The 12,844-nt window shown below is 33.0% G+C and overlaps 1 protein-coding gene across 18 annotated transcripts in view; it reads right to left on the reverse strand.

Moving 5' to 3' along the window:
* The window catches only part of PICALM (phosphatidylinositol binding clathrin assembly protein), a 94,207-nt gene that overhangs the window by 23,613 nt on the left and 57,750 nt on the right, over positions 1 to 12,844 (reverse strand). For 6 of the 18 annotated variants that reach the window (XM_043876273.1, XM_043876129.1, XM_043876178.1 and 3 more), the window contains 4 exons: positions 10,906 to 11,009; positions 5,713 to 5,862; positions 2,823 to 2,903; positions 31 to 138 (listed from right to left, as the gene is read on the reverse strand). In XM_043876273.1, coding sequence (XP_043732208.1) covers positions 31 to 138; positions 2,823 to 2,903; positions 5,713 to 5,862; positions 10,906 to 11,009 — 443 coding nt within the window. The remainder of the gene's footprint in view (positions 1 to 30; positions 139 to 2,822; positions 2,904 to 5,712; positions 5,863 to 10,905; positions 11,010 to 12,844) is intronic. The other 12 variants (XM_043876197.1, XM_043876170.1, XM_043876214.1 and 9 more) reach the window with 2 other exon arrangements.

Below are 12,844 nucleotides of genomic sequence, written 5' to 3' on the forward strand. Positions count from 1 at the left end.
GGTAAAGGTAATAAAGTAATTTTTTCTTACCCCCAGAATCTACAGTAACGTTGGTAGATTTATTTCCAAACACAGATTCAAAGTCAACATTAAGGCCAGCTGAAGGATGTGGCTGTGCAACTGGAGAAGGAGTGAACCCTAAAAGAAACCAAAATGGAAGAAGCTCAATCTTTAATAACTCTACATTTATAGATATCTAATGATGACAACAGAATGGAAAAAGCCCTAAATTCCCACAGCAAAAAACAAAGCCAACCCTTCAAGCAAAATGTTTCCTAGACTACCACATCTCTTTGTGGTGATTACATTTTCCAAAACAAAATCACCCCACTGACTAAGAAAATAAAAGAGTAAGTAAAGTTGAATTGCTAGTTTGTTTCATTACAAAATAACATTTTTGCTTATTTTTTACCTTAAATTTTTATGCTAATGATCTTTAAAAAACCAAACGCATCAAAAATTCTAGGATCTTGTATGAAACCAAAATTTAAAGGATCATCTGGGAATAAAATAAGAGTTCTGTGGTGTTTAAAAAAAAAATTTAGTATCCCAAAAAGTCTTTCTCCCTCTGCCTACTCACCTTCCATATTTCTCGCCTTCCTTCCTTCAATGGTTAATCAAAAGCTATGTGGTTTAAGTTCATTTGCGAAGTAACAGGATTCTTAAAAGTTATAACCCACTAATTCTTATGAACCCCCTGTGTTCAGATGTTTTTTGAATATTTAAAAAAAAAAAAAGACTATTTTCATCTACCTTCTAAGTTCAACTTAACTACTTCCAAAAGTGGGGCTGCCACATATGTAATCAAATATACTGATTTAACTAACTACGCTGAAACACAAGAACATAAAGGGAAAATTTATTCTCTCTGGTCAATGTTACACTGATGCTAGTGGCATTCAGCCAAGACATCAAGTTTATACTGAAACCAGGTAATGCTGAGGTACATGGAAGACTTTCAATTGTGTGAAGTTTTATTTTTGTTAAGTGAGGTTCTGAATTTCTACAGGCTAACTAGAAGAATTAAAATCATCTAGACTTATTATGGCTGTCATATGACTTGAGGAGCTGTCAATCACTGAGTATATATTCAAGTAGAGAACAGCCTAGCAAAGATCACAAAGAAGGAATTCTTTTACTTGTGGAGGAAGGCTGGAATAAATGGCTATAATAAATTCCTTCCTTGTGGAAGGAATTCTCTTCCATCTCTAAATTTTATACTCATAATGTTAAAAAGTTTTAAATGTCTGGTATTAGAAAATTAATAACTATAGTAGAGGGAAATTAAACTTTTGAACCCTAAACACAGACCCTTTCTTCCTGTCCCATCTTTCTGCTAAAGGCAATTTCAGTCTGTAAGAATCTCACATTTGAACTCTTAATGTACATGACCAGGATATAAGGAAGTATAATAATGTTATACTAAAAAGACTGATCTTAAAGAAAAAAGTAAAAATTAGGACAAGATTTGGTAAGAAGTTCAAGAAGGTCCTCAAAGTCAGAGAAACCAGAAAGGACTAATTTTTTTATTAACAGTGACTCACACAAGCTGGTATACATCAAGGATACTACTGTAAAAGTAACATTTTACATCACAGTATGAATATTCTGTAGAGGCAAAGATTTTTAAATGTACAAGTTTAATCTTATCCCATAATCATTTAGCCCTTAAAATACTCTTAACTCAAAGACACTAACCATACAATGAGAATACAACACTATCAAAATATAATTACACATACTGATTTAACAGCTCTCTGAAGTATACAAACTGTTTAAGAAATACACCACAGGCTTGCCAGTTCTTCTCAAAGCTCCTTACAAAAGGAACAGATGCATCTACTCAAGAAAGACAAAAATCTATCATGCTTTATAATTACATCCCCGTGCTACACCATTAGTGTAAGAAGCTTACAGTGTTCTTTAAATCCTGGAAACAATATCTGAGCTATAGTATCATTAAGAAAACAAAGGGAACAATAATTTGTAACTAGGACAGTGTATCAAATTTCTATTTTCCTCTGATATCCTGTCCCCAATTCTTTCTAGAATTTTGCTGATATCAGAGATGAGCCTATCCTCCATAATAACACAAAAACAACTTCATTACTTTCTGTAAAGAGAGGAGCCATCTCCTGAGGTCCCTAGGGGCACCAATCTGTGAAACTATGATGTTACTGCCTAAAAGTATAAAAGAGTAGAAAAGATACGAAGTAATTCAGAGCTAGTACCTCAAATTTTAACAGCTTCGACTAGCAGAGGAAAAAAGTAAAAAGGAAATTCTTAATAAATTATAATAGCTGATTAGATTGTCAACCTTTAATTTTTAAAAGTGACTTAAAGCAATGTTATAAAATATCACCATTTCAAAAGAGAAGATTTAGGGATCCCCTGCAAAAGATGAACAGGCTCGCCAAGTTAAGGTTAACTTGATGAAAACTGAATTGCCTGACTCTTTCACTTCACAAAACCCAGTGAAAAGTCTGTCACTGGCCACTTTACATATTAACACTTTTTAATACTGCACTGTACGAACAACCTCAAGAGGAAAATAATAAGCTGACTGAAAGGTACAAAATGAACAAGTGTTAGGGACAGAAAGGCATTCCAAACACCTCTGAGAAAAATTGGCTGGGTTGTTAATAGATTTTGGTGGTAGTTCAGTAATAAATAGGCCTCATACTTTTTTGAGAAAATAACTCTACTATTCATTAAACCATGTTTTTTTTCTGTAACTTACCAACTCATTTTAAGGAAAGCAACAAAACAAAATCCCTCTTGCATAAACAAACTAATAAATTTTAGAGATTATTGTTACCTACCTCCAAATAAACCAGCTACAGTAGAAGGCTCATGGCACATAAGGGTAGTATTACGATAAGCTTGAGTGCCACAAAAAGTATCTGACAAGGCATATAAGGGAGGAAAAGAAAGGATAGGAAAAAGAGAGAAAAGTGAGAAAGTGAGGAGGGACAGCTAAGAGTGGAATGGAGTAATTAAAAGCAAAAACAGGAACAAACAAAAACAAAAGAGAAAACAGAGGAGTCCAAGCCCTTGGTGTTCTTTAATTTACAACTTACTTTAAAAAAAAGCACTTAAGGCTCCATTATGAATACTATATTTAAAACATATATATAAATAATATTCACAACAAATTTTAAAAAATAACCAACACTGCATATCTTTAGATGAAAAAACATGAACCAGCTGGCTTGTTAGCCAATAGTAACAAGACGTCTAATGTCTTCTGCAGATGAGGAAGGAGGCCTCAACAAAGTCACAAACACGGCATGGCGGGGACCATGACCCACTCACCTGACTTACACAACCCAGTATCCTTAGGGCTTTAATGAGGGCAAGCTACAAACTACACTGAGAACCATATCAAATCGAGGTCCCCTCTGAAAGATCTGGAAGGTATCTACGTATCTAACTATCTGATTTTCCCTGGTCATGCTTAACTCTGCAGAGCAGGAGTTGGCAAACTACAGTTGTGGCCTATTTTTATATGGCATGAGAGCTAAAAATGGTTTTTACATGTTGAAAGGGTTTAAAAAAAGAAAAGAAAAGATGATGACTCAGAGATTTTATGCAACATATAAAAGCCTACAGTACTTATTACCTGGCTCTTTACACTAGGTTTCCTGATCACTATTCTAGAGCAGCACGATCCGACAGAGCTTTCTAGTAACAGAACTGCTTTCTAAACCCGCACAACATGCAGGGATGTGCGTGAGGTGTGTTATGGCAGCCGCCGCGCCACTGAAGAGTGGGACTGGGGACAGTACAAGTGAGGAAGAAAAATTTTAATTGTATTTAACATTTAATTTTAATAAACCAAGCTTTAAAGGATGACCTGTGGCTAGTGGCTAACTAGACGATGCAGCCCAAGGAATGACACACCTTGGGTGGTCCTTTCATGCTCTTACTACTGAGTAAGAAACTACTGGAATTTTTATTACACAACTGTACTTCTTACAACTGGCACTGAAAGACTTACTAAAAGGCCTCTTCTACGAAGGCATCAACAAACTATAGCTGCTTGTCTCTGTAAATAAAGTTTTGTTGGAACATAGCCAAGCTCATGTGTTTGTGTCTTGTCTATGACTGTTTTCACACTATGTCAAGGTTCAGTAGCTGTGAAAAAGACTGTGTGGTTCACAAGCCAAAAATATTTACAATCTAACAACCTTTTAAGAGACAGTTTGCTGACCCCTACTCTACATTAATGCTTAACTGGTTGATATCAGTGGTTTTTAATTTCTCCTTCTGCACTCACTTTCATTAAAAAAAAAAAAGTAACAGTAAGTTTTAGAAAGAAAGAGTATTTAACAATATTCTGTAACAATACAAAGATAAAGTATTTAACAGTAAGTTAAGTCCCCTGTGTCTTCAGGGGACACAGATGTGACATCTTGAAGCCCATGCACTGCTCTGACTTAAAAAATGGAAATATATAGCCCAAATCAAAGTCATATCTCCTTCATATTCTCAAACTAAGGGATCAAACTTAAAAAGATAGTCATATTTACTAAATACATACCATGCATATTCAGTAAATATGAAGAAAAGATACAACCTGTAAAAGACTAACAGAACCACTCCAAAGATAACTCTTGTTACCCCTTATTACCAAGCAAAAAGGTACACCATCTGACATATTTCTAAGAGTAACAAAATGTATAATTTAGTTTCAGTTGCTTTTAATCTAATTTTTAAATGTATTATAATATAATAAAGGAATTACATCCACCAAATAGTACACTTTAGAACTATTAGACTAATTATATAATTAGAGCACCTGCCTTGAAACTTTCTCAAATCTCCAACTACTGCTTTCAAGTCACATTCCCTTCTTTTCTCTCAGATATAGCTAACACAATATTCAGAATGTGGCCTCATGCTCTATCTAGGGTACATAGATGAGTTTACGCATGCTGCTTCAATCAAAGATTTAAATTTGTGTCACCTTATGCTGTATCTGTGAATTGAATAAAAGCACTTTCATTGTCTTTTAAGGGGATTTAGCATCATTTTAGCAGGATTCAAAAACATTTATTTCAGTTTAGTATATATTTAAAAACTTACTCTTCCTGGTATAACTTTGGTATGAAATTTTGCTTTTTTTTTATAGATTTTATATCACAGTTAAAGCTATTCAGTCAAGTTGCTTTTCATTTCCTATTCTTCATTTACCTCCAGGCTAACAATAAAGTGAGACCCTTAAGATTAGACAGAGGGTATGTATAGGTTTTAGACAATATAAAGTTATTCTACCATTATTTGAAATTAAAAAGGGGAAAAAAGATTAAGAAAGCTACTAAGGGTGATAACCACTCTCTCTCTCAAACAGAAAGGGAAAAATATAAGCACATATAAACATGTAAGTAAGTTCAAGAGATGTCACTCTTCAACCAACTCTAATAACCAAGTCTCTGAACTAATAAACAGGATGTAGCATGTGATGCTACAATATGACAGAGAACAAAACAAAATTCCATTTCAAAGGAAATTTTATTCCCTAAAAACTTGCATCAAATAAAATCAGGGATACTAGTGTTAAAAAAACCTCACTACACTATTGCGTTTATTTTAAAGTTTGTTATTAAAATCCAAAGTAATTATTGCAGTGCTTTAAAAATAATGGATACGTTAAAAAATACTTAGGCAGTATAAACATTAATTGGAAAGAAAGGTTAAATGGTACTTTACCAACAAACATTTCATGAGTAGGTGTCCTAGTAGTAAAAGTGGATACATCTGAAGAAATAGGAAGGTGAACATCACCACTACTTTTTGTGAGGAAAGGATTTAAGCTTGGAATGGCATCATCAACAGCATCTACAGTAGCAGAGAAAGGATCTGTGCAGTCCAAGTGCATTACAGCAAAATGAAGAAAGGAAGTAAATTAATTAGTATTGTAATTAGTCAAAAGAGGCAAAGTGAAAAGTAGTAGCTATTATCATTATTAATCCAAATGCAAATGATCAAATCTAATCACCAAGATGGAAGAAATGCATTTAACATATTTCAAAATGAACCCTCAGAAAAAAATACTTTTGTGTCCATAACAACAGCAGCATGCTAAGGATGGATCTGCTCTACAACATCAGAAAGACAACAGTCGGGTAATTTAAAAAGAGAATAACAACAAAATGTTTCTATAAATGAGCCATCTAACCTGAACAGTGTTCCCCACCCAAGATGGGAGTGTATTGGCTCTGGTGGCACAGCGATGCATACTGAAATGACTGATATAAATGACTGATATGAGTGTGGAATAAGTAGAACTTCAAAAAGCCAAAAGGGATTAGGAGTTTCTAACATGTTCATATAACTCTTGTACAGGTTCAGATGTAGGAAACAAAATAATAAAGATGAAGCAAATGTCTAATGATGGAAAAAGAAATTTTGGAAAAATTAAGAACAGAGACAAAAGACTGGCCATGTTGTAGACTGGGATTAGCTTTGAAGGCCTGGCTGTTAAGTTTTAAAGCCTAAATGATTTGGCAGGAATAAAAAAATGTACTGTTCCCTACTAGAATGTATCAAATACATACTATCATCAAGTCCTACAATTGAAGTTATTTTAGAACCACATATTTACTGTATCTGTTCCTCATTCAAGGTAACCAACATTGTAATGACTGAAAGCCATTTATCATTCCTTAAGTATGGGGAGAAGCAAAAAAATAAAGAGCAGCAAAAATAAACTGTCATAATTTTATCTAGCACAACTAAAAATGAAAGGTACTCCTGTACTCCAACCAGTAGCCTATTTTTGTGTATTCTAGTTTGTGGTCCTAACTTAAGAATACAGTATTCAGCACTATTAATCTACTCTAAGACTGTAAGACAGAACAATAAGGAGGCAATGGCCAAAGGAACAGCTTCTGTATTACAAGACAGGCACACTTTATCCTTAAAGTCAATAAACTGAAAGCTAGTGTTCTGCAAATCCTGCAACTGTAACTTCAAAAAGAAAAATATCAAAATAAAATTGAGGTCACTGTATGAAGTCTTACAAACATACCAAAACTCACTGATATACTATTCTAACTCAAATGATTATAAAATATCTTTCCCATCCCTCCAACTCCTCAATAAATGGAAAAATGGGGGGAAAGAATCAGAAAAAATAATCCAGAAACCAAAAGTAGAAAAGAGTCAGAAGTAAGATGCACTTTTTGTACTAAAATACAAATGCAATGATGACCACTCTAACTCCTTCTTGTATAAGAAAGGAGCTGCATTAAGTTTAGAGTTGATCAGTTCGGTTGAAAGTATTACTACTACTCTGAAATATCTGATAGTGGCATGGAGTTTTTAAAGTACATCGTACTTTGTTGGACAAGTAAGTAACACAAAACCTCTCTCTAGTTGTCCATGCAGAAGCAGCCATGAGAGAAGTCATTCAAAATGAGTATACAGATTTTTACAACAGATTCGTTAGGTTTTTGAGAAAAGACATGTTCGGAAAAAGTTACTAGTTAACTGCTACTCTGTTGACTGATACTTTTTACCTAAGCACTTAATATCAATAATTTCCTATTATATGAAACATCCTAAAGAAGAGTATGCAGAAAAATGGTAAGTGCATCTGTATATTTAGATCAACCAGACAATAAGAAAAACCAGCTTTTAATCTACCTTGACAAAACACTTCTACTATGGTATAGTATATGAACTATATATACTATATAGTATATCATTTAGATTTAATTATACCATAAAAATTAATTCAAATTCATTAAAGATAAAAAAAATAGTAATAATGTTCCAGCTATTCCAACTTCATCAGCCTGGCAACTCTAAAATTCTGTATATTTTTATTAATACTTTTTCCTATAATTTTTATCATTATTCACTTGAAAGTTTAGTTTTATGTAGAAAAATAATCCAAAAAGTTAAAATAAAGATGAAAATAGCACCAGTCATTTTTTTAGTGTTGAGATAAATATCTGCTATCTACCTTTGAACACAGAAAATTGAGTGTCCTCATAATGTGTTTTTAATGAGTGTTTTCATGTGTGTTTTATGCCAGCTGAGAAAGAAACGAATTAAACTTAAGAATGGGTCATTCTTTTTTGCCTGAAATAAATTTTGAAATCTTGCTTAAAATATACAACAGTGTAATTAATAAGCTGAAAATAATGTGTATCTCTAGATTTGCTGTAACTCAAAGTTTTTAAGGTGGTAAAAACTGAAATCTCAGCTATTAGTATTCAATAGCGATTCCGTGTTTCGACTCCAGACCATTTCTTGAAAAATCAAAGGCTCATTAATAATGCAATGAAAGAAACAAGCGGGCTTGTGTTCTCTTCAATGTTCATTTTTAGGTACAATCTTACTTACATACCTCTCATATAAACAGGCAAATCTTACTTCCGCTTAACTCTGTGTATCACTAACCTAGCTGTGATTGGAAATACACATTTCTGTGTTGCTTATGATAAGAACTAAATTAAATACCAAATCTGTTGCTGACATTCATTTTCAGCAAATGAGAGCAACAAAAGCATTAAATAACATTTTAGAATTATCAAAAAAATCGAATCTTTGTTTTGTCACATGCAATAAAAGCATGATACAAAATGCTACATATTTCAAATGTTCAGGTAAATGGTTAACTTCAAAAAGTACCTTCTGGAATTTACTGTTATGATCAAAGCTTTATATAAAAGACATTATTTATCTTAGTAACTTTAATTTTAAAAATAAAGGAAAATATCTTAATCTTAATGTCATGGATATGAACACCACAATGATTAAGTATAAAGAGTTCTTAGCTTAAAATACTCTTCAGCTATCTCTTTATGCATAAGTCAAAACCTCGAAGTTATTACCAACTCAGAAGCCAAATACAAGACAAAGTTTTATTTTTCTTAAATTGAGGGGCTTACAGTAAGATCACCATGCTTTCCTCATATATAACTGTGAGCTTTTGGAAAAACAGTAGTCAACTGCTACTGCCTCTGCTCCCAACTATACCTTATACCTGATAATACTTCTTTTAAAACAATTCTTACAGTGCCACATTTAGATAGCAAGCCTAATGTTAAAATACGGGGGAAATTTTGACAAAAACAGTACATAAACCTAAATAACCTAAAATAGAAAAATAAAACAATTAAATGTACTTCAACATTCTATCACAAACTGCTATTGGATAATTCTTCTAACAGCCTATAAAACAATTTTTACATACTGATACTTAAAATTATTCTCTCACAGTAATAGGCTATCTGCTTTCATATGTGAGCTCGATGATTCCAAACAGAAACTTTGATTTGTCATTGCTACAACTGTATCCAGATAAAGCTATCACCCAATTCAGTTTCACTAAAATGTTATATTAGTTCTCACTAAGTCTTCTGTAAAATTTTTCATCTCTCCAGTAATCCAACTTTTCAGCCTTAATTTTAGAAAAACTATAGCTTGTTTTTAAAGGTAAGCAAACTAAAACTGCTTGAATGGTCATGTTAATCCTATTAATAACATTTTTCTAAAGCAATTCACAATAAGCAGGAAATAAGCATGTAAATTTTGCCAGATTAAAAATCCTAAAATTCTAATTATCATTAGGCTATTAAGAAATCCCTTTCTCTTAACCCTAATATGAGGTCTACAGATCATTTAAATAATTCTAAAAAATTCACTGACTTTGAACTAGCTTACTACTTTTAGAAATTACTCCCAGACCTTAAGATTTAGCTCAGTTAGTTTTTAAAATAAAGTGATAACTCACAAAATTAAGTCTAAAAACCTAGCATTTTAGGGTTTTACTATTCCTTTTCCCTGTTCTGTCTTGAACCAGAAATAATCTGCCCCTTAAAAAGGAAAATGTCTACTGACTCAACAAACATTTACAAAGTACCTGCTATATACCAAGAAATGTCCGAGACATCGGGGATAATCACTCAACAAAATATCTTAGAGCTCCTCCCTTTACACAGTTTACGTTCCATTATATATAACTGAGTCTTAAGAAATAACTATAAAAAAATCCAAAAAAGTTACTAACTCAAATTATTAAAGAAAAAAAGTCTAATATATCATAAAACCCCATTAGAACAATGAATCCCTGCTCTGAGAGGTAAGCCACTCAAGTTAGATTTTACATGTAAGCCAGCACAAAGTTCAAGGTAGCTTACCATTCTACCGTTTTCTAGACAATGTCCTTTCTCAGAATATCTTCCTCTGTCATAAAATTTTTTGAGTGTTTGTAAATAATATTTACATAAATACAAACAGAAGTACCAAAACCAAACATAGGAAATGATTTGAAAAACATACTAAATGTCTAACTCAGAAACTGACATGGCTCACTCTTCAAAGATGCTGGGTCATGAACATTAATGTGTTCACCTTAAGGTTGAAGAACTACTCAAGGGCAGCAAACTTTCCTGTTGGTACTAAGGGAAAATTCCTTGAATACCAAAATCTGAATTAAATGAACATTTTAAATATAAGTAGCAGAAGTTTGTCATGACATTCCTCCACAGAAGATAGTGCACTGCCTGATAATACTACCTGAATTTAACTGGAACTTCATTAGATGAGTTTTCCCCTCTGCAAGTCAATTTTTTTTCTATACCAAAAGTAAAATACCCATTACATATTTCTGGGTAACAAAACAGAAATTCAACGTTGAAATAATTATTTCACACTTAAACATATTTGGTCCTTCTTCATCTGCATTAAATCTCATTTCATAATTTAACTGAACATATATTCTAAAGTTGTATTTATTAATAAATGAAAATGTCTTCAAGGGGCAAAATAACTTCACTGTCATATTAATATTTTTCAAGTTCTCATGGGTCAAGTGAAAGCAAGTAAATCCCACCACATGGGGAAGGGAGACACCTATACAGCATACAAAGTAGGTTCATTAATCCTTACCTCCCCACGTACTTGCTACCTGAGAAGGAGCTGACATTGGAAGTACAGACGGGTGAAAGCTTGGCTGCTGCAAATCAAGCAGATCGTTTGGTAGCTTTGATGTGCTAGAAAGATATTTTGAAAATATGATTTATTTATTAGACTTTGTCGCATTAGTCAGTCCTCTCACCCATTTCAGTAAATAAAAACATTTTTTAAAGTGAGAAAAAAGCCCCAAAAATATAAATCTCAAAAGGAAGAAGTTTCAGCAAGATAAGAGTTGCACGTCCCTCATATAACAGCGTATTTCAAAGGAGACCTGGAAAATGATTCAAGTACCCTATCTTAAGTTTAGAGAAGATTCAAGTAATAATAGCCATTTTAGAAAGAATCAAGGTCTTGCCCAGGAAAAAACTAGTCTCTTTATTGAAAAGAACCTAGAACCTAAACAACATAATTCTAAATTATGAAATACATGACAATTAATTTTTCTAAAGAAATGTGTTTTTTAATATTTAAAGGACTCCAATTACATTTTCAGTACCAAAACTCCCACAAAATACCTATTAACCTTACCTCTATTGCTTCAAATATCAAGCATATCAGTAATACAGAGAAAAAATTATACATGCATATATGATATAAATAACAGAGCCACCCCATTACACAATACAACTTACATATATCTTACCATGAGACTTTTACATGATTAAGAAACAACTCAAATAAGATTCCAGTTTCAAAGAATTGAGGCATTATTTGTACCTCAGCATAGTTTATTTTTAACTTACACTTATTCAAAAATAAAAAGTTTTGAAGATGTATCTTTTAGATACAAAACATAGTGTTATAAGTAGATAAAAATACAAATGTATTTAGTGCTTTGGGGAAAAATACAGACTATGCAGTAAGTGTTACATAACAGGCTGTAAGATTTGTCCTTAATTATTATTAAAAAAAGGTGAAAATGTTGAGTGTATTAAGTGAAATAAAAATATTAGATCTTTATCAAATGATTTGTTTTATCCTCAAATATTTAACATTCTTTTCCTTTTATCCACATCCTCCTACCCTGCTTAGACAGTCTTCTTTTTAAGATCCCTAAGATAAAAACTTAACACTTAATGGGTTTGATGTAATTGAAGATTAAGGAGAGTATTACACAAAAATCAAAACAAACAAAAAGACAAAACTGAAAGAAAGAAAAACACGTAACTAAATACAACATCTACTAAGACTTTTGGGAGCAGGCAGCAGTTGAGTTAGTGAAAGTTACGCTTAACTGTAACAGGAATAGGTAAATGGAAGGGAAGACCATTTAAGGATAAGCTAATAAACAGCAACAACAAAATTAAAGAAAAACAAGCAAGCATCTCTCTCCATGTGGCATTTACCATGCACTAAGCACCGCATCCACGGTATTAAACCAGTCAAGCCTAACTAAAGAAAACCAACCCTTAATATTCACTGAAAGGACTGATGCTGAAACTCCCAATACTTTGTCCACCTGAGGTGAAGAGCCCAATCAATGGAAAAGACCCTGATGTTGGGAAAAGACTGAGGGCAGGAAGAGAAGAGGACAACAGAGGATATGATGGTTGGGTGACATCACTGACTCAATGGACATGAGTCTGAACAAATTCCAGGTGACAGCAAAGGACAGGGAAGCCTGGTATACTGTAGTTCATGTGGTTGCAAAGAGTCGGACACGACTTAGCAAATGAACAACAAGCACCAAGCTAAACTCTGTATTAGTGATCCTACGACCCTGACAGATATGAAAATTCTTGATTCTTACCCTACAGCTACTGAACCAGAAACTCTAGAGGTGGGGCTCAGAAATCTGTGATTCTGATGTTAGCTAAGACTGAGAACCATAATCTGCACATTCTCTTGTCTGGAAACTGAGATTTAAAAAAAAAAGAGAGAGAGATAAGAAATAAACCAGGATTCTTATACT

The sequence above is a fragment of the Cervus elaphus genome, chromosome 2 (genome assembly GCF_910594005.1).
Source record: "Cervus elaphus chromosome 2, mCerEla1.1, whole genome shotgun sequence".
Taxonomy (NCBI): domain Eukaryota; kingdom Metazoa; phylum Chordata; class Mammalia; order Artiodactyla; family Cervidae; genus Cervus; species Cervus elaphus.